General features: G+C 59.0%; 1 protein-coding gene across 2 annotated transcripts in view; it reads left to right on the top strand.

The window, feature by feature from the left end:
• C1qa (complement C1q A chain) overlaps nt 1-21,698 on the top strand; it is an 83,351-nt gene extending 61,653 nt beyond the window's left edge. The window contains exons 1-3 of one of the 2 annotated variants that reach the window (XM_027937477.2): nt 19,385-19,512; nt 20,012-20,179; nt 21,029-21,698. In XM_027937477.2, coding sequence (XP_027793278.2) covers nt 20,017-20,179; nt 21,029-21,603 — 738 coding nt within the window. In that variant the 5' untranslated portion in view covers nt 19,385-19,512; nt 20,012-20,016 and the 3' untranslated portion in view covers nt 21,604-21,698. Of the gene's footprint in view, nt 1-19,384; nt 19,513-20,011; nt 20,180-21,028 lie in introns of those variants that run through there. The other variant, XM_071618696.1, reaches the window with a different exon arrangement.
• Nucleotides 21,699-22,268: the final 570 nt, after the last annotated feature.

The raw sequence follows: 22,268 nt of genomic DNA on the forward strand, positions 1-22,268 counted from the left end.
CACCCAGTCCCCAACCCACCTCATATGAGAGGGGCTGTGGGAAGCCGGTCTGAATGGACCCAAAGGGAGCCACACGGGTGGCTTATTTTTATTAATGATAACGAGTGCCTACTTATTGCACTTTCATCTTGTGCCAGACACGGCGCTAAGTGTTTCCATGCATTGCGGCTTTTGAATCCCACATCACCTTGCGACAGCAGGGCTATGGCTACCCCTCTGCCTCAGTGAGGTGACTGAGACCAGGGAGGCTACGTAGCCTGCCCCACGTTATATGTGAGCCAGGGCTCAAACCCGCTCAGCCTGGCTCCCGAGGGGAGGGATGGCGGTGTGCGATGCACGGGGTGGTTAGGGGACCGCTTCTGTGACAGGCCCTGCTCACCAGGTCTTCTGCTCTTCCATCCTGCAGCCAAACAACCTGTGGCCCTGCCTGAAGCTCAGAAATCACCCGGCCAGCTGGCCAGTCACACCTGCATGGGTCTCCTGGACAGTTTCTCCTGGGAAGAGCATCCCGAGCCCACTGGCCACAGGGGATGAGGGATAGGAGAGGGCAGGACTGTTGCTATGGGTTTGTGCTGAGAGGCAGAGGGAAAACCATGAGGGGTTGTATCCGTATTCTTTGTGCAGCGGTAGCAGGTGACGGCGCAAAAGGGTATGGGTGGCATTTTTGCCAAGTGCATGAGTGCCCATGTCTGCAAGTTTTGTGAGAAAATGACTCTGATACGTATATGCCATGCGGGGGACGGGGCTGTGGCTCATGGACAGATGTGTTCTTCTAGGTAGAACTCAGTGACCCAGCTGTGTAAAGCACACAGATGAGTGTGTGTTTGTGTGTCTGTGTGTGTGTGTGTGCATGTTTCCATGACCGTGACATTGTGGTCTATGTGTAGAAGGGTGTGTGTGGCATGTGTGCATGTGCCAAGCTGAGATGCTCTCCTCTGATTCCTTGCCTCCCCCAAGTCTCTCTACCAGGAACAACTTTATGTCTGTTGAGAAACTCAGACATGAATCGCTTTGCCTCAGTGGAAGGATCGTCACGGGACCGGCCTGCACTTTATACATAATATAAATTCTCCCCATTTCACAGCCTGAAGAAACTGAGCCTCAGACAAGTTAGGAGTGGCCCCAACTTCAAGTCCAAATTGCTTCCCCCCAAGTCCCCTAAATTCTCTTTTGCTCCATTCCTGACTCTTCATCCTGCCTGAAACCAAGACAACCCACCAGTCGTGCGGCAGGTGTTCAGCTCTTCCATCCTGTGGCCGAACAACCTGTTCTGCAAGCCTGTGACCAAGGATGGCCCCTCCGTTCCTGTTCCTCTGAGGATGCAGCCATCACGTCTCCAGACCCCACTGGACGCACCTGCAGCCCTAGAGCGTGTGGAGCTGTCCGTGGTGCTGAAGCCGCGTCTGCAGGCACCTGCCTCCAAGGCCTGGACCGGACATGACGCCCAAGAAGCCCCCAGGTCCTGCGGCTGCATGATTGGGAGCAGAGTGTCACCACCAGGAAGGCGATTTCTCCTGGCACACCCACAGCCTTGCCTCGCTTTCTGTGGAGCACCTCAGGGTAGGGGTGAGGTTGAGGCAGTCCGGGCTCTGATCCAGGACGGGAAACGACTCGACTTCAGATATGTCTGGGAGGGAACATCATGGGGCAGGAGGGTGTGTGACCGAGGCATGTGGGGACCATGGCATGTGGGGACGCCGGTGAGGATGTGGTAGCAACTCTGATCCGTGTCATCTTCAGGCCTCTCAGGATCATCCTGGAAAAGGGACTCAGACTAGATCTTCCCAAAAACAGATGGCGGAGGCCTCAGGGAGACAGATTTCAGCTCCACTCAAGAAACCCTTTCCTGTACTTGGAGTTCCTTGGCGAGGGACGGTTCCGCCTCAGGAAAGATGAGCTTCCCGACAGTGAGAAAAATAAAACCTGCCATTTTCCTGGGGTCTTCGTGAGGCAGACCTGCCCTGAGACGCACCGGCTGCCATGTGCGTCATACCGCCCATGAGCTGGCCCCAGCCCACGGGCATCGACGACGTCATTCGCTCCATGTTACAGAGGAGGAAACCGAGGCTCGGGAAGGGAACGTGACCTGCTGAAGGTCACACAGCTGGGGAGTAATCGGGCTGGGAGCACCCAGGTATGCAGGACCTCCAACCCGTGCTGTTAACTCAGGGCTACCAAGACGCCCTGCCCCCCAGGGGACATAGGATTCCTGCCCCTTCCCCACATACCCACCCTCTCTCCCTCCCCTAGGGTTGAGTTTTAAGGAGGAAATAAACGAAGCATGGATGAAGCCCCCAGCCCAGGGTGTGTTCCTGATCTGATCAGTAGTAATGTTTCTTTCATGAGGGGTGGGACGGTGCTTCTCACCTGCAGTGGCCCTGGATGGTGAAGGGAGCTGCCTGCCATTCACTGAGGCCACCTGTCTCTGGACTTGGAGTTCTGCGCCTGCCCCACCCCGCCATCTGCCACCGCCTTCCCCTCCTCCCTGCTCCCCCCGGCCCAGCCAGGCTCTCAGTAGCCCCAGCAGGCTCGGGCACCGTCTCTGAGACAGAAGTAACCGGGCTCTGGGCTCAGACTGGGGGCTGCAGGCTGGCTCTGCCCCTCACTCTGAGGCTTTGGCAGCCGCACCAGCCTCGGCTTCGCCTCCAGGAAGATGGGGAGCACCGAGGCTCCCAGGCATGAGCTGAGGACCCAGGCTTGGGCCCCACTGACCCCCCTGGGTTACACACGTGAATGTCGTTACCGTAACTCTTGCAGTACCGTCACCACTACCACCATCTTGGCGAATGGAGACATTTCATGCCCTGAGTTCCAATGACCCACACTCAAAAAGAAAAACTGATGAAATCAAAGGGGCTGGAACCCAGGTCCCATTCACCCCTCGGGGAAGCCCTCAATTTCTCCCCATCTGCGAGGCTGGTGGGAGTCCACTGATCACAGCTCCAAGTATTAGGCGTTTGTCCCTCTGCGGCCAGCTTTGCCACCACCTGAGACGCAGAAGGGAGTCCTCCGGGAGCCCAAAGGCAACTTGGTCCTGGTGGAAGCTGGCCTCGTGCCTTATACCCCAGCCGACAGGTTTCCGTAGCAGACCCCGGGTCCAGCCACTCAGTCCGGCCACAAGTGCACTGGAACCGAGAGCCCCATCAACGGGAGGGCACTGTCCCCCCACCGTGAAGCTGCCTCAGCAGGGGCTCCGAGCCTCCGGGCCTTGCGTGCCAGATGACACGTGTGGCTGTGAGCAGCAGCAGGAGGGAGGGGGAGAGGCCGGGAGGCCTGGGGCCCAGGGGAGCACCCCGCACGCCAGGCTCCCTCACGCAAGGGTCTCGACAGCACGCAATGTGAGGGCGTCACCAGGCCCCCTCCTCCTGCCACGCCGGTCCGGGGAGGGCTCGGCCCCGACTCCAGACTCCACTCCCCGCTCCTGTCAGTCACCCCAGCCATCGGCCTCTCAAAGGACAGCCCAGCTGCCTGACCTCCCAGATCTGCTCTGTGCCTGTCCGCCTGCCTGTCCATCGTCAGGCTTCTCGTGGGTCAGACTGGCTGTCCATCTGTCTGCCAGCTTATCTGTTGGTCTCCCTCTGCCCACTAAGTCTGTCCGCTTGCCCTCTCATTGGTCAGGCTGGCTGCCCATTGGTCTCTTGACTGGCTTGTGTCCCTCTGTCTACCTGGCTGTTGGTCTGTCCTACCTTCTGCCTGCCTGCTGACCCCCCCCCCCCTTCCCCTCTTCAAGCGTTTCTCTCCATTAAGGGCCAGGATTACTCATTGCCAAAATCCACCCCTCAAGGGCATGGACAGGGCCTGGCAGGCCAGCAGCCGCCCCGTCCCACCCCCGCCCCCCCAGGCTCCCTGGCGGGAACCTCCCCTTTGTCAGCCCATCCCCCTCCCCCAGCCCTGGAGCGCTGAAGAGTTAGCCAACGGTATTTGGAGAAGACTAGGTTCAAATTAATGGTGAAAATAGGGTTTTATGATTCCATTTCAGCTTTACTCCTCGTCTGATTGTCCCCATTACCACCGAGCAGCGATTGAGGACGGCCCTTCTCCGCAGTATTTATGGTAATGCAGGTTAATGTCTGAGTTCGAAGAGCTCAATTAGCAAATTCATGGACAAGGGGGTCTGCTCGGCTTCTCTTGTGAGGCCCGATGATTCATTAGCCACAGGGAGACGCTGGGTTTCACGTCCGCATACAAAACACCAGCCGCCGCTTTCCGGGGCTTGATGCCTGGCTCAGAATCCGTGCTCAGTTCCCTTCACCCATCCTGGGGCCTGCACAGAGGAGGACCTCAATCTGTCTTTGACACTCAGCACAGGGCACATAGTAGGTGCTTCTAGACATTGAATAAGTCCGTTGGTCACGTCATCTGTGCCAGGCACAGAGCCTGGGAGGGAGGAAGTGCTTGATGCTCACAGAGGAGCCAACATGCCCACCATGCCCTGTGCCTCGCAGGGGGTGGCCACATGGTAAATGCTGGACGGGATTTGTGGACTGTCCAACTGATTGACATGGAATGAATGAATGAATGTTGCTGGTCCCCGCTAGGCAGCTACCAGGCTGCCTGGATCCAAAGAATCCCACCCCCAAGGTGACTGACATAATCAAGATTTCAAGGAGAGGGTGGCAGTCGGGAGGCCCTAGAGCTGTGGAAAGTACGCAGGGCTTCTGCTCCGACTCGGGGCCAGACTTCAAAAGACAGAGAGCGGCCATCTCCAGGCTTGTAGCTTTGGGGTGTCCTGGGCTGGGATTCCAAATTGAAAGTGACGCCCACCTGCCCTCTGCCGACTACCCAGCATGATTCCCAGGGGAGGGGAGCGGGACGGGAAGAGGAGGCCCAGTCTCCAGTGCCTTCCCCAAACTGGCCTCACTGGAAACCTCCCTCCTGGTGATGCAAACTGGGTCATCAGTCTCAATTTGCAAATGTGAAAACCTAAGCCCAGAGAGGGAAAGTGCCGAGCCCAAAGCCACACAGCAAGTCAGTGGGGACAGGATCCTCCCTGTCCCCATCTTCAGGTAGAAAACCTTAATCTAGGGAGGTGACCTGACTTGCCCCAGGTTGTGGCAGGTGGGGCAGGAATCAGAGTCCAGATCCCAACCCATCTCATTCTGCATCTGAGCCCTGTGTCCACCCTGGCTGGGCACCTGCCCTCTGCCCCGTGCTTGGGCCTGCCTGCCTGCCTGCCCTCCTGCCAGCTGTACTTAAGGCCAGTCCCTAGACTGACAGCTCCCAGCCCCAAGCAGGTGACCCAAGCAACCAGCAGGAGCCAGCAGTGTGACAGGGGGACCTACAGAGGCCCAGCCCAGGGGGAGTCAGGCCAGACCGTGGGCTGCTCTCGGCCTGCTGGGGATCTCGCCAGTGTCAGCAGTGGCCTCTCGGTGACATGAGGTTGACATTTCACACACAGCCTGACAGGGGCTGCCTGTCTCTCCCAAGAAGTGGCTCTGGGGCGTTGGGGGTCGCTTGAGAGGCGCCAATGTGACAGCCAGGCCTGGGAGACCAGCCCCGTGTGCCCTCTTCCTCCAAGAGGCTGACGAAGAAAACAGACGCAGTCCCAGCCCGATGCCTAGGGCCCGAGGGGGCAGCTGCAGAGCTCCTGGACATGTGGGCCGGGGGCTGCTGCGGGCAGCGCCTCGCCCCTCTGTACAGTCAGGGAGACGGAGGCCTGGAGACGGCACATCGTGGCTACAGTCCCACCAACAGGTGGCAATCGTGGGGCCAAGTTGGTTCGCCCTTCAAGTCCACATTCAAGAGTCTTGATCCAAAAACACAAGTCACATAAAGGTGGCTTCTGCTTTCTAGGAACTCCTCCTGCGGATAAAGGCTCTGGCCAGGCCACCGGCACCTACAGGCTCAGCGATCCAGCTTCTCCCAAGGACTCCTTCACTCTGTGACCTTGGGCAACTGACTTAACCCCTCTGATCCTGAGTGTGACCTCTTTAAAATGGAGATTTCAAGCATCCATGTCCAAAAAGATCATCCCACTCACCGGGGTCCCAGAGGTCCCCCCCACTGTCCCCCTCGAATTTTCTGGGCTGTGGAAGGCTTTCCAGAGGTGCTGTGTCTTGGAAGGACCAGCCTTCGTGGGACGGTCCCACAGCAGAACTGGAGCGAAGGGGTGGAAGCCTCGTAGCTCCTCAGGGAGAGTGACTTGCCCAAGGTCACGCGGCCCATTATCATGGACCAGAGGGCTCCTGCTGGGCACCTTCCTGTGCGTCCGACACCTTCCTGTGCAGCCGCCACAGCAGCAGAAATATTCCAGACCACTTGAGAGCTTTCCCTCTGGCCCGCGTTCCCGGCCCTGCCTCTCCTTCTTTATTCCCTTCCCTTTGAAGTGCAGTCGCACGTTGGGGTTCTCAGAAACGCCTTTTCTGTCCTTTTAAACAAAAAATATAAGCAAACTGGGTCTAGGGACCCTGAAGACAGGACGGGCATCTCGGCTTCCTCCCGCTCCCCCCCCAGCCCCCGTGGCTGTCTCCCCAAGTCCCCTGGCACCGTCATGGAGAGGCCCGTGGGGCTGGCGGGCGGGGCCTTGCAGGACCAGCTGCTGCATCAACAGCGAGGACTTCAGACAGACTGGAAAATCAGCCCCACTTCAAAGGCACAGTGACAGGCGGCAACAGGGAAGGAGCCAGGAGGTGGCGTCCCCTGGCGCCAGCCTGAGTGGGAGGCTGGACGCAGCCCGAGCAGGGTGCCCCACCCCGGGAAGAAGCTGTTGCAATATTTGTCAACCTGTGAGCACGGGGGACCCTGGAGCCCGCTGGCGGGTGACGGGGAGAGCTGAGCGCATGCCAGGGTTGGGGACAGGCAGGCCTGAACCTCCCAAAGCCAAGCGTCACCTGTGGGGCTGTGGCCCTGACAGAGGCTGGGAGCCTGGAGCCCCACGTGACCTGTCCACCTTCTCCATCTCCATGTCCCCCCACTCCCCTTCCCTGTCCCTTCAGAGGGATGTGGCAGTGGGACAATCCGCTCCAGGCCAGGCCCGTCACTCCCAGCCCGTGTGACTTCAGACAAGGCACTGCCTCTCTCTGGGCCTCCGCTTCCCTGTCTGTGACAGGGGACCTGTCCCTGGCCTCCGTGCAGAGGAGTGAGGTCCCCCGCCTACAGGGGTCTCCCCCACCCCCAGCTCTGTGCTTCTGTGTCCCCATCTGTAGGATGGGATGCCGCTGCCACCTCCGTGTTCAAGCAGGGCCCGACTGTCATCGCTCACTGGCTCTGGAGCCTCCTCATCGAGCACCCAGAGCACCAGCCTGAGCACTTGCTCCCGAGCAGGAGGGACGTCTGTGACCGGAACCATTTGCACTCATCTTAAGTGTATAGCAAAATGGTGTCTCACGCAGGCGCACACCCGGGAAGCCACATCCCAGCACCCTCGAAGCTTCCCCTTCCCAGTCAACACCCCCCTCCACCGGCCGGAAAGGCCAGCAGACTGCACGGAGGTGGATGGGTTGAAGGGGCCGCAGGGGGTGGAGATGGCTGGCTGTCTAGGAGCCTGGGGTCTCAGGGGACCTCTTCTTTAGCGCTCCCACTGCCTGAAGGAGAAGCAAGCCCCGTGGCTGGTGGTCACGTGCATCTGGCGGCCCTGGGCCCGGCCACCCCTCGTGGCCAAGACTTGGGCAGCTGCCTCCCCCAGCCCTTTGATGTGGCAAAGATGGAGACACACACACGCCCGACAATTAATTAATTGTGACTTTCACCGCACAGCGGCCGCTTCCTATTGATCTCCTCCCATCTGGAGCGAGAGAGACAATTAGGAGGGAGCCAGCGGCGGCGGCTAATTACCCCAGGATGAAACCCGTGCCTTGCAACTTATTAAACTTTTATCACCAAAATAACCTGGTCACCCCTTCCTGCTGAGATCCAAAGGGGGCGCTCTGGAGCGGCACCCCCAGTTAGCCCTCCACAGATGCAGAAACCTCGGGGGTCACCGCCTCATTGCCAAGGAAGACCCTGGCCCGCGCACACCTGGGCTCAGGGGACAAGGGCTCAGGGAGGAGGCCGAGCCTCACCAGAGCCGACCTCTGTGGAGACCAGGAGACCTTCAGAGGCCTCTGGGAGCTTGGAGGCTGAAACGGAGCCCGGGAACTTCCATGACCGACAGCAAAGGCTCCAGAGGCCAGCTGGGCCAGCGCGCTGCCCACAGAGGCCGCCTTGCACAACAGGACCCCGAGGTCCTCCAGTCCCGGGTTCAAATCTCCATGAGGCCTGCGAAGGCCTTCTCCGCCTTCCTGTATCCAGTGCCTGTGAGCCCCATCGCTCCCTTTAACAAGTGGAGACAGCTCAGAGAGGTAAGGCTGCTTGCTCCAGGCCACACAGCGTATGCACTGAAGCCCAGCTTCTGCTCTCTGAGGCTTTTGGTCATGACCCACCTCCTGCTGCGGGGGTGCAGCCCTGCCTGCCGCCTGCCACCCGTCACCCATCACCCACCACCCGCCAGCAGGACTTGGACATCCTTAGCTTTGCTTGGCTTTTGGACACCCCTCCGGGGGTGTCATCTAGGGGAACGTCCCACAGCCCTGTGAGGAGGTGACATGGACAGTGCTTGTGAGAGAGGGGGACGCTGACACCAGGAAGGAGGGACGAGACCACACAGGCTGGGCGGGGCCTGGAACCTCGGGGCCCCAAACCATGCCCTGTCCATATGCCCGGGCACAGCTGGCCAACCTGGCCTGGCTTCGGGAGTGACTTGGAACCTGCACTTGTCACCCTGGGCTGTCCCCAGAGCCAGCACACGAGCCTGTGCTCCCTCTCCCTGTCTCCAGCATCCACCCACCTTCCAGAAAGCCCCGCGCAGCCTGGCTCCCACAGAGTGGGGGATGGCTCATCCCACGGCCCCTCCCCAGTGTCTGCCAACTTCCACTGGCCACCCAGGGACTTCCTGTCGCCGGAGCCAGGAAGCTGGAGAAAGCGGGGGAGTGGTAGGAGGACCCCAGAGAGGAGGCTGCTCGGGCGACTCTGTCTCAGTGGGGGTAAAAGACAGTGGAGCCAAGGGCTTTTGCCCAGCGCCCCCTGTGCCAATAGCAGCTGTGCAGTGTAGACAGCCATGTCACTCAGCGCACCTGGTGGTGCAGAGGTGACCCCTGGCACCTGCTTACTTTGAACCCAAAGTCACTGCACTAGTGTAAGTGACAGCCTTGGTCACTTAGGCTGCTCATACCTGGAGGGAAGACCCTCGTTTTTGCCCGTCTTGAAGAGGAGTCCGTCTCGACTCCGAGCTGCAGGAAAACACCCTCTGGAAGAGCCGGTGGGAGAGGCCAGGCCAGGTGGCGTCATCGAAGGTCTCAAGCAGTCACCGATCTCGAGAGGGGGTCAGGGGCTCTCGGGGGAAGAAGGGGCCTCAGGGGTACAGAGGCTTCCTGGACCAAGTGGAATGTTCCAGATGAGCCTCAAGGAGCAGGTGAAGTCGGACCTGGCCCGTGGGGAGTCGGGGAACACGGAAGCGAAGGTACGCAGCTGGAGGGCAGCGACGTGGTCAGCGGGGTGTGGGCGGGGCAGGGTGTGGTTCCCTGTGGACGGCAGCAAAGCTCTGGGAGTGACCCCCAAGGTGGAGCAGTCGTGGGGCTCAGGAAAGCAAGGAGCTGGGTACCTGTGCTCATGGCAGCAGCATCTGCAATAGCCAAAGGGTGGAGAGGACCCACGGGTCCCTCAGGGGATGGACGGATGGATGGGTACATCGGGTACACACCTGCCAGGGAATTTTTTTAAAAGACATTTTGTTTTTGTAGTTGCAGATGGACAGAACGCCTTTATTTTATTTGTTTATTTTCCTGTGGTGCTGAGGATGGAACCCAGGGCCTCACACGGGCCAGGCGAGCGCTCTGCCGCTGAGCCCCAGCCCCAGCCCCTGCCATGGACTTTATTTTGCTTCAGAAAGAAAGGAATCTTGAGAATATGTTAATTATCATCAGCCAAGCACAGAGGGACGGATGATATCTGGTTGGACCTGTGAGAGGTCCCTACAGTGGTCAGATTCAGACAGTGGGGTAGGCTCACTGGGGGCTGGGGCTGGGGGCTCGGGTGTAGTGGGTCCAGGATGAAATGATGAAGTTCTGGAGGTGGATGGTGCGCATGTCCCATGGTGATGGGAATCTCCTTAGTGCCTTTGGACTGCCCGCCTCAAAGTGCAAAGTTCATGCTCCACGTATTTTACCACAGTGAAGAGTGACGGTGGACCTCAAAAGCCAGGCGGGGGTGGGGACATCATCCCTGTTGTTATTCTCCATCCCCCAACTACGTGGGCCCAAGACCAGCACTGGGCAACGACACACGGGGGAAGTGACGTGGCTAGTGCCGACTCGCCAGTGTGTTCTCGCTCTGCTGCTGGGTGGAGTGGCCAAAGGTGGGGACACAGCCTGTGAGCGGCCTGGCTGGCTGACTGCAGGGAGAGTCATCTGGACCCAGGACAGGCTTTGAAGGAGCGAAGAGCAAACCTTTGTAGCATTAATCCACTGAGGTGTGGTTGTTACTGCAGTGTGACTTAGCTCATCCTGACTGATAGGGCATAGGGTGGGCCCAATACAGAATGGTCATCACATTGTCATCCTCATGGTCTAAATCCTCCTACTCCTCCTCCTCCTCCTCCTCTTCAATTTCAGGGCTGTCATTGTCATTGAGAACATCCTTGGCACCCTCAGGGTACCATCCCTGGCTGGGCCAACTAAGCTGTCCAGGTGTGGCTGCGGCCTGTGTGTCCACCACTGCCCAGGCCTTCCTCATTTCTGTGCCACCCTGGCTGGTCATCAGGGTCATGGGCTTCTATTAACTTTCTCCCCCACTTCAAACGTAAAGACCACTCCAAGAAAATGACCTCACACTCCAGACAAGTCCTTAGTCCTGGAGCAGGAAAACGGAAGTGGAGATGGACCCAACAGAAGTGCCCGGAAAGTTCAAAGTCAGGGTCTTAAAGGACACACCCGTTTGGAGGGTCACAGACCAAGCCAACAGCCTTAACCCTTTTCCAAAACCCGTCTGGCATGGATTTTGGTCAGTGCTCTGCAGACGAGCTACAGAAGCCCCTGGACTAGTACATTTAGGCGGAAAGCTCACTATCGGCCCCCCCTCACCTGGCAAGAGCTCTCATTCTTTCTCACTTAAATAAAGCCCACGCCATCCAGTCCTGCCTTCAGTTATTGTCCGCAGATTTCATTCTTCAAATTTGTGAGACAAGAACCCAGAAAGAAATTGGTGAGGCAGAGAATCTGGTCTCATCTCAAACTCCGGTTTCAACGGGGTGGGGTGTGTAAATCTCCCGTGTCTCTGGATGTGCGGGATCTTTCAATGCCTCTAGACCGCAGGCGACAAATGTCTCACATGTCACACCTCATTTCACTCTGATGACAGTCCCTAAGTACGCACAGTCCTGGGGGAGTCGGTAGACTCTGGGCTTGGACTCTGGAGTCCAATTGTGTTCGAAGCCCAGGTACACTGCTGAACAGACGGCCTGGCCTGGTGGGTGGGGAGCTCCCCTTCACCAGAGACCGCAAGCAGATGCTGGCTGACCACTTGGACATCATTAGCATACTAGTGTGTGATCTCTCCCCAAAGTTATCTACAACCCAGGGGCACTCAACCACTGAGCCCCAGCCCCAGCCCTATTTTGTAATTTATTTAGAGACAGGGCCTCACTGAGTTGCTTAGAGCCTTTTGCTGAGGCTGGCTTTGAACTTGTGACCCTTGTGCTTCAGCCTCCTGAGCCACTGGGATTACAGGTGTGTGCCAACGGCCCGGCCCAAAAGATACCTACATTTTATTTTATTTTTAATTATGTTTGATGGAGGTAAAACTTATAAGTGGTGAGGACACTCTGGTAACTGACACCCCAGGTCAAGATAGAAAACCTTTCCATTACCCAGAAATTGCCTCCTGCCCCTTTCCCTGCCCCCACCCCTGTCCTTTAAAGGCCACCTAGGAGGACAGTGCCTAACCCCAGAAAGATGACCCCACAGGGTGGAATCCAGCAGGGCACGGCAAGGAGGGGGTGAAGAAGCCTCACGGCTCGTTTGTGGTGCCCACCAAGGGCGCCCAATGCTAAGGAAGCCTGCGCTGGCTCTCGGGGTGACTCTGCGCCGGCACCAACCTGAGCGTCAACGCCCCCTTAAAATGTGTGTGTGGACCGGGCGGTTCGGGGGCTGCGGAGGGTCACTCTCCCTACCCGAGTCCTAATCCAGAATTTCAGGCCAGGTAAGCGAAACGGTGGCGCTGGGGGGCCGAGGGTCATTCCTGCAGCCTCCCAAGTCACCAGTCTCGGGACGACCACACCCCGAAGGCAGGCGCAGGGGCGGGGCTCGGCCTTGACCTGCGGCCCACGAGGGACGCCAGGGGCACTTCTGGGTGCTTTCCCGTGAGTGCCCACTTACCCAGCCCCAGCTGAGCTCCGCAGGGTGTTCCTGCCGGGCCTCAGTCACCCCGGCCCGCGCACATTGTCACCCCCGAGTTCCAGCGCGGAGACTGAGGCTCAGGAGGGCGCAGCGATTCGCCCACGGTCACCAGGGGAGGGCGGTGGCGTTTGGATTCAGCGCCTGTTTCTCCCTCTGTCCTCCACACGAGCACGGCGGGTCTGCGGAGCAGTGAGCCCCACCCCTACGCTGGCCCCCCTGACCCCGAACCTGAGGGCCCCCCCCACCCCCCGCAGCCGCCCTCCGGGTTCCCAGAACCAGTCCCTGCAGCACCGCGCTCCCGGCTGCACCCTCCCCGGGGCGGGGGCTCGTTTGCATACTACGGGCTCATTTGCATACTACTTAGGAAAAGCCTTGCTCTTCCACCTGCAGCAAACTCCAGGCTGATTAGTTCTCCCCACATCGGAGAGTTAATTACTCTCCCGCGTAGACCCGGTGTTTATTTGTAATCAGCAAAGGGCTGGGGAGAGCGGGGCGCGGGCAGGAGCCCAAATTCCAGAGCGGCTCTGCGGGTGGAAAGGGGAGAGCTGCTCGCGCAGGGCGGGACCTGCCTCAGATCCCCGCTCTGCCGCGTGCCCCGTGACCTGGACATGCCCTGGGCTGGGGGAAAGAAGACAGGATCAGACCTGGGGTCAGGAGCGTGTTGGACAAAGACCCTCAGTGGGCTGCTGCAGGACAGAGATGGGGCTCAGAGCATCATGACAGAAACTGCAGTGGCCACGACCCAGGACCCAGGACCCAGGACCCAGGACCCAGGCCAGGAGACCAGGCTGGGACTGGCACCTTTCACGACCATGTGTGTGTGTGAGGGGGGGGACGCCAAGGCCTGGCTCCAGAGACTGGGACTGGATCAGCTGTGCTGTTTAACACAGGAGATTTACTAACCTCTCTGAGCCTCAGCCTCCCCACCAGTTAATCGGGGGTGACAACAGGAGCCCCATGGGGAAGTAATCATGAGGCAACCAGGGACCATGAAACTATAGACCTCTATTTTGTTTTCAGAAATATGTCTGAATTCTGAGGTTGGAAGTGACCTCAGCTATTGGGGAGAATAAGGGACTTTCCCTCCCTTCGACCCTCACCCAACAAACCTGGCCTTGCGCCCTCCATCAAGGCCTTTCTGACCCCCCAGGGCTTCTCCCTGCTTGTGGGAAGGCGAAAGTTCAAGTTCACAGATCCAGAGGGGCCCAGCCAACATGCCAAGGTCGGAAAGACCCTTAGTGGCTGTTGGCCCCAGAATGAGCTGAGCTCCTGCTCAGATCTCCTGGGCACCGGTTACGGGTCCAGAAGCCCCCTGTCCCCCACCCCATCCTGCAGAGATCCAGATGCAGTGGAGGTGAGGGTGCACCTCAGCAGGGCCCCCTAACCAGCTCTCCCAGGGGACTGCTCCAGGGAACCACTACTTCTGCTTTGGTCCCCATCCCCTCACAGATGGGGAGACTGAGGCTCAGGAGGTGATTGGTCCAGGGACACCCAGCAGAGTGGGGACTCGAGCCTAAGGCCTGCCTCCAGTGGCTCTCCTGATGAAAGGTGTAGGGCAGGGAGGGGCCCCAGAGGGCAGGCAGCGGGGTGATGGGGGCATGTGGAGGGTGGGGTTGGGTTCCTGGCCAGCCCACAGCAGTGGTGACCTGGGTCCGTGAGTGGAGGGACTCCACTGGGAGGCAGGGAGGCGCGCCAGCCTCCACCCTGCCATATCCCTATGGTTCTTTCTAGAAGGCCACAGGGAAGAGGTAAATAGCCACTTACCAGCTTTATGACCTGTGAAGGTTGTCAGATAAAATACAGGATAAATAACCTTTTAGTCTATCTCATGAATACTGTTATTTTTCTGTAATTCAAATTGAACTAGGAAATTATTATTATTATTATTATTATTATTATTATTATTATTATTATTATTATAACAGGGATTGAACTCAGGGGCACTTGACCACTGAGCTACATCCCCAGCCTTATTTTGTATTTTATTTAGAGACAGAGTCTCACTGAATTGCTTAGTGCCTTGACATTGCTGAGGCCGGCTTTGAACTTGTGATCCTCCTGTCTGAGGCATGCACCAGCACACCTGGCTTATTATTATCATTATTATTTTTGCATTCTACATTCTTATTTGTTCAATCTGGTAATCCAACCCCAGTCCCATGAATAAATCATGTCCCCTCTCTGAGCCTCAGATTCTTCATCTTTGAACCAGAATGCTGCCCTTAATTTACTGAGTAAATTAAACGAGAAGACATATGTAAAATGCCTGATACTGGGAGGAGAAATTTGTGGAGCAGCAAGTCCTTCCTTTAGAGTCTGACACTCCCCCCCTTGATGGCCTGCTTTCCCAGTTGCTGTTCTACATCGCCATCTGTAGGACGCCCATGGAACATCTACAGAAAGAACTCGACCACTGCTAGCTGTGTGGCCTTGTGCAAGTCACTTACCCTCTCTGAGTCTCTGTTACCTCAGCTGTAAAGGGGGCTCCATCAGAGGGCCAGCTCCCTGGGGTTGGATGATGAGGTGAGACAGTGTCTTGGGCACGCAGACGGCTCACCAGGGACAGCTTGCTAATGTCCTACAGATGCACACTTGATGCAGGTTCAGAACTCTCTAGAGTGGGCGCTGATCACCCACTGAAAGAAACGCAGAGGCACATGCCAAGGCTTGATGGGCAGACGAGGGGGTTGCCTCCCATGTGGAGTCCCCAGGCCACTCTACTGGAACCCTTGTGCCCAGGTGAGCTCCGGAAGAGCCGGCCTTATCCCAGCCTCAGGATGCCTGTGTGAGTCCCTCAGGCCGGAGCCCAGCTGGCTCAGGAAATCCTCCCCGCCGGCTGTTTGTTCTCCAAACTCCCCTGATCTCTTAATCCTTTACATCTCACCTGCCTGCACCAGCTTCCAGCTCCATCCTCATGTGGTGGGCGTCTCCCAGCTGCTCACCTGGCCCCAACGGCTCCCTCCTGGGCATCCAGGACACCACGGCCCTCAGCTGGGCCAAGAGGAGGGAGTAGAGGGCTTTGCCTCTTCCTGCTTTTCTTCACCTCCAGGAGGAAATTGCTTGTGTCTTGTTTTGCTTTCTTTTTGCATCTTCTTTCCCAAACTTACCCACAGGTCGCCCTAGACTGGCTCTCTGAGGGCCATCTTGCTACTTGCCTGGCGGGTGCCGCGACAAGCCATGGTCACAGCACCTGCTGGCCCAGGTGGACCGCTGACCCGGGTTCATAGGGGAGACCAGCCCCAGAGGAGGAGGCAGCCCAGCAGGAGGGCCGCAGGTGCTGGACCTGGACCCGGGCTGCCTCCTCTCCACAGCGGATGGGTGGCGGCTTACAGGGCCCTTGGTGTTCCACAGATACCACCCCAAGATGCCCTCTGCGCTGCCCAGGGAGGCAGAGAGTGTAGGCGGGAGACAAGTGGCAGTCGGGACAGCCCCTCCCCATTCCCAGCCCCCACGTGCCAACAAAGCCCGGACTTCACGGGGCGGGGAAGAAGGGACAGGCTGCAGGGGCCCAGGAGGTGATGACCCAGCACACGAGACGGAGACCACCTCCACCTGAGGGCGGCGGGCAGGGAGGGAGGGGCCCAGGGGTCTGGGGGAGGGGCGCTGGCGAGGGGTCCTGGAGGGGACAGCAGAGGTGGAGGGCGGGAGCTCTCCGCCCCTTCAAGGTGCTGAAGCAGTTGCCCAGCGCCTCTGTCCCCAGGGTGGGCGGGGCAGTGGAGCTGTGCCAGAAGGTTCTTGGCTCTATTCATCGGACCCACCGGCCACCGAGGGACCCTGGACACACCCGTGGATGCAAGGGCCCAGCAGTGAGGGCAGGTGGGCGCCGCCTGCAGGAAGCTGACACCCGGGCACGCCCTTCCCTTAGCCCAGGAGCAGGGCCAGCGAGCGGAGCCCCGGGCTGCAGCGGCCCCCTGCCCCTGGCCGGCCTGGTGGGAACACGGTGCATGCACCCCAGGCTGGGCCGGGGCCAGGACACGCGGAGTCCAGGGCCAGGCACCGAGGATCTGCACCTTTACCCCGATTTGGGGAGAAAGAATAGAAAAACCTCAGAGTCACTAATACAGTCACCTGCACCCGCACTGGGCCTGAAAGGACTCAGACCCAGAAACAGCGGTTTTCATAGAGCGGGTGTTGGGCCCAACCGCCCGCTGAGCGGGACTCCAGGCCTTGACGTTCAGTCCCTGTGTGTGTGTGTGTGTGTTGTGTGTCTGCGTGTGTGTGTGTCTGTGTGTTGTATGTCTCTGTGTGTGTCTGTGTGTGTGTCTGTGTGTGTGTCTGTGTGTGTGTGTCTCTGTGTGTGTGTGTCTGTGTGTGTGTGTTGTGTGTGTCTCTGTGTGTGTGTCTGTGTGTTGTGTGTGTCTGTGTGTGTGTCTGTGTGTGTGTCTGTGTCTGTGTGTGTGTGTGTGTGTGTTGGGGGGGGCTGGTTAACATTAGCCAGGTGGTTCTCAATCAAAGAAATCTGTTCAGTGTCAAAGCACAGAGTGACTATTGCAAAATGGTACTGTGGCCTCCAACACAGCACTTTCCCCACATGTTTTTCCAATTTTTTAAAATTTTTATTGTTTATTGTTTTGCAGTCCCGGGGTGGAACCCAGGTCCAGCCGGTGCTAGGCAGGCGCTGAGCGGTCCCTGGGCAGCAGTACCGACCTTCCTTATACAGTGTTGCCTAATATCCTAATTTGGGAACCCAACCCTTGACAGAGATGCAGCTCCACCATAAAGACTCTGAATAATTTCCTTGTTCTTTTTGGTCCTTCCTTAAAGACCCCGACTCTGAGAGAGCTGGTGGGTCCAGACTTGGTAGACACTCCTTTTGGGGTCTCCTCTCACCCCCACATCTTCTGCCTCCCCACCAGGAGTCGGAGCTCAGGAGAAACGGAAGAAGAAGGTGCCCACTCGACTCTGTGGGCCTGGAGGTGTCCCCATTGTGACATTCACAGGGCCACTGGTGACCGGTGCCTTCCTGTCGTGCTGCGGCTTGGGAAGGTTTCTGCTCTTGCAACAGCCTGAGAAGCGAGATGGCCCAGCACCTGGAGGTAAGGCACATGGATGACCCGCGTCCTTCAAAGTCAGGTTCCAGCCACCTCCAAGGAGCCCGCACAAGACCTGACCCTCCAGGGGAATGTCACTTTGCTTGACTTCTTCTCTCCTGTTGATCAGGTCCACACTCTGTAGAGACAGCTGCTCGTGGTGCAGAACATAAGTTGCAGACTCTTTTTGTCTAGAAGCAACGGAAATGATCTCTTTCCCATAGAGAAGGCACCTCCAACTCCGTGATTCTGTCACCCCTGGAACATCAGCCATTTCATATTTAATTCAACAACTTTATGAATATTCCAGAAATCTCCATTACTGTTCTACGGCATCTCTCCTTTCTTTCCCATGTGTAGGTCTGTGTGATTTTTTAAAAAATGTTCTTCATTGAACTCTCTTTGCCATCCTGCTCGTCCTTTTATTAATAAGCTGCCAAAATTTTGCTGTGCTCCTCCTCTATAGACATTTACATGACAATTGTGTATTTCATGATTTTTAAACATTGGCAAGTTTTTCACAGTCTCTGACCCTCCCTCAGACCAGCTCGGTCCTTCCCTGTGTGACGCTGGGTAAGTCTTTCTGTCTCTGACCTTTCATTTCTTCATTAGCAAAATGGGGAGTCAGGTGAGCCTCTGGGTTCTGACATTTCATGTTTCTGACCCCTCCTTCTGGAAAGCAAGGCTGGCCCGAGGCAGTCAAAGAAGATGGGCTCTGGAAAGGATGTTAGAGACCATCTGGGGCCACCTGCCTGCCTCCTGGTAGAAGGAGAGTGTGGCTCAGAGAGGTTAGGTAACTTGCCCAAGATCACACAGCTATTGCTCACAGCAACGGTAGCAGAGACTTCCTCATAAATTCATATAATCCCTCAGAAGCCCACCGAGGAGTCTGGCTGTCATCCCTATTTTACAGAGAAGGAGACTGGGTTCCAGGGGAGGGTGCAGCTTGCCCAGGGCCACACAGCTGAGCAGGGAGATTCTGACTTCCGGCGTCCTGGAGGTGAGGGGGGCGGCAGGCAGGCCTCGTGGCCCCGCCTTCAATCACAGCAGTCCTCTGTCTCTGTTTGGTAGACGGCAGGGCCACGGGAGACTGCAGGTGAAAGAGGGACCCTGGAGCCTGCCGACCCTGACCTTCCCCTCTCCCTCCCGCTGCCTCCTGGCCTCCTCCTCTGGCAAATTCTCTGAAAGACCATGACATGCTCGCAGACGGAGGCAGAAAGGTGTGGTCAGCCCAGGCCCGATGGCATTGATCTCGAGCCTTAGAGAGAGGGTGTGGATCAGTGTCAACAATAGGAGTGCTGTCAGGGTCTGGGCAGGTAGTGAGCGCCCCGTCAGTGGAGCATTCAAACGCCTCTGCCCAGCAGGATTGTCGGGTTCTGTTGCTGTGCGGTTTTGTTGTTGCTGTTGTTTGGTTGTTGGGTTTTGGGGGCGGTGTGGGGATCCAAGCCAGGACCTCGTGTGTGCCCCACAAGTGCTCTGTCACTGAGCCGCCCCCTGCCCGCCCCCCCATTGCTGTTTTTATGTTTTCGTGTTGGTAGAAGCTGACGGTTCCACGGTCCCCATGCGCCAGTTATTCTGCACGTGTGTGTCACTGTAATCCGACGAGGCAGAATCTGTTGTTCCCAATTTACAGATGAGGAAACTGAGGACCCAGAGGTTGAGTAACTTCCCGAGGACACGCAGCCAGGAAGGGGAAGTCCGGACCCTGGTCCCCCCTGGTCCCCCCCGTCCCCCCCAGCCCTGCTCTTTCTTCTCTGCATGTCCCTGGCTCTGGGCAGGACGAGGTCAGCAGGTGCCTGACGGGAAGACAGCCTGCTCCGCCCTGATGGTCTCTCCCTCCGGGTCCCACAGCCCCCCCGGTCCCCTCCACCCCTCCTCCTGGGCACCGCCAGCTCTCCCGCCCCCTCCACACTGTCCCATGTGACAGTGGCTGGGCTCAGCTGTCCCACGTCCCAGTCCTGCTGAGGTCGGCTCAAAGTCTCCCTGTCTGAGGCTGAGGGGAAGGGGAAGTGGGGAGGGATGTGAAACTCACCCAGAGGGCAACACCCCTCTGGGTCCCCGGGGTCCCTGGGCAAGGGCAGGAGCGTCCAGTTGGCGTGGACAGCCGGAGGCAGGTGAGGCTGGACCTGCAGAGGGAGGGGACGGGAGGTTCGGGGACCGGGCAGCGGGCTGGGCCGGGCACCTGAGGAGGGAGGCAGGGATGCTGCCCTGGTTCCGGGAGGGGACATGTCCAGGACCCAGAATGGGTGAGTGCCGAGCCCCGAGGCCCCGGGCCGGAGCAGGGGGTGGCGCAGCCCCTCCCGGTGGACGCTCAGAGGAGCAGGGAGCAGATGTGTCCGCGGCTGCCCGGGCGCAGCTCCCATCTGGGCGAGAGTGTCGGTTGAGCAAGGAGCAGGAGGTGGATAAATATTTGTTCAATGGATCCATCGAGCGCGGGGCGGGCGGGGGCCTGGGCTGCTCGCTGCCTGTGCGTCTGCAGGGTCCCTGGAGCTGGACGGCCAGTGGCCATCAGAGGCCTGGGGGTGTGCCCTGGGGGAGGGCACACGGGTGGTGTGGGCCTCGGGGTGTGAGCACATGGTGCCCAGCCCGCCCGGCTCCGCCGTGTCTCCACAGGCGCCATGGAGGCCCCTTGGCGGTGGCTGGTGGTCTGTGTGCTGGCCGTGTCCCTGCCCTGGACAGTGACCGAGAATGTGTGCCGAGCACCCAATGGGAAGGACGGGGCTGCGGGGAAACCTGGCCGACCCGGGCGGCCGGGCCTCAAGGGCGAGCGAGGGGAACCGGGTAAGCAGCTTCTTCTGGACCCTCAGCCAGTGGCCAGGCCTCCAGGTGCGGGCTCGGGTGGCCCCGAGAAGCAGAGGTCCACTTGGGCCCCCCCAGGAAGCCCTCTGGTTTGCACTTTGCCCCAAGGGCCGGGTGCCTAGCCTTCCGTATGGGCCAGATCCCAGACCTGCCAAGACCTTCCTCCTCTGGATAATGAGCTGCTTCGAGCCATGAAAGTGAAGGTTCTGAAGCAGTGCACGACCTCAGTCACTGTTCAGATACCAGAGTGAACAGGCCCCGGATTTCAGGCTCAGGAGCCACTGCCTTGCTGTGTGACCTCAAGCAAGTCACCGACCCTCTCTGAGCCTCAGTTTCCTCATCTGTAAAATGGAGACATAATCCTGCCTGGCACATTGAGAGGGATCAGTGAACAGGGAGGATGGAAACGGGAGGGGGGAGGAGAGTCTCATCGCGTCCTGCTGCTGTGTCCGTCCCCAGTGGAGCAGAAGGATCGGCAGAGACTCTGGCATTAGTTTGTATCCAGGAATCTACACAAGGTCCCCAAACCTGAGGAAGAAGGGGTCAGAGGCCTGGAGGGGTGTGGGGTGCACAGATGTGGGTGGGAACAGGAGCAGCCAGAGTGTCCTCGGTCCCAGAGCCCACGCTGTCCCAAGGCCAGTTCAGGCTTCTCTCCATTTCACAGAAGCAGCCGAGGCTCAGGGGGATCGAGACACCAGCCCAAGGTCACACAGCCCTCGGGGATCGCCTTGAAGGTGCGGGCTTTCCCGCCTCGTCTCGCAGCTCCCCGAGGCTCCAGCCCTCCCCTGGGGCAGGCCCTGGACGCTGACCCTGGGCTCCTCTTCCCCGTAGGAGCCCCTGGCATCAGGACAGGCATCCGGGGCCTTAAAGGAGACCCCGGGGAGCCTGGGCTCCCTGGAAAGCCGGGCATGATGGGCTACCCAGGGCCCAACGGCCTCCCTGGGGACCGTGGCCTGCCAGGACAGAAGGGCATCAAGGGCAACCCAGGAAACATCAAGGATCAGCCGCGGCCGGCCTTCTCGGCCATCAGGCGGAACCCGCCGGTGGGCGGCAACGTGGTCATCTTCGACACGGTCATCACCAACCAGGAGAGCCCCTACCAGAGCCACTCGGGCCAGTTCCTGTGCGCCGTGCCCGGCTACTACTACTTCACCTTCCAGGTGGTCTCCAAGTGGGACATCTGCCTGACCATCGTGTCCTCCTCCCGGGGCCAGGTGCGGCGCACCCTGGGCTTCTGCGACACCAACGGGAAGGGGCTGTTCCAGGTGGTGTCGGGGGGCACGGTGCTGCACCTGAACCACGGCGACCAGGTCTGGATCGAGAAGGACCCCGCCAAGGGCCGCATCTACCAGGGCCCCGAGGCCGACAGCATCTTCAGCGGCTTCCTCATCTTCCCGTCCCCCTGAGCCGCCCTCCCGGCCCTCCCTGTGTCCTGCTCTTGGCCACCGTCCCCCCCGGGCCACTTCTCTGCCCCTTCCTGGAATAAAGATCTGAGTCTGTCTGCGGGGCTTGAGGTCCAGTCGCCGCTCCGGGCACTGGGGAGGTGGCCGCCTGTCCAGCGTTTCCCGCTGTGTTTAGCGGGTCCCAGGGGCCGCCCCAGCCGGGCTCCAATCTCGGTGCCAACGCTCACCCCTGCCGGGTCGTCCGCAGGCCGGGTGACTTCTGCACCTCAGTGTCCTGTCTGTAAGGTGGGGCTGATGATGGCACCTACCTCAAAGGCTGGGAGAGTAAGTGACCTGCTGTCAGGCCTGCAGCCAGCGCCCGGGTGAGTCACCTCGTCTGGTCTCTCAATAAACATTCCCGTCAGGGCTGCAGGGCTGCAGAGCTGCGAGCTATCGTCTGTTGTGCCATCTTGTGGGTCAGGCTCCAGGTGCGAGTCACGACCCACTTTACAGGCGATGAAATGGGCCCTGGCAAGGGCTTGGAGCCCCAGGGCGGGATCTAAGGGAGGGGCTGGAATCGAGCCCGAGTCCCACTGCCACCCAAGCCCAAGGGCACCCTCCCCAGACCCTACAGCCTCCCAGACCCTGCAGCCTCCCAGACCTACAGCCTCCCGACCCTACAGCCTCCC

This window comes from Marmota flaviventris, chromosome 10, assembly GCF_047511675.1.
Source record: "Marmota flaviventris isolate mMarFla1 chromosome 10, mMarFla1.hap1, whole genome shotgun sequence".
Taxonomy (NCBI): domain Eukaryota; kingdom Metazoa; phylum Chordata; class Mammalia; order Rodentia; family Sciuridae; genus Marmota; species Marmota flaviventris.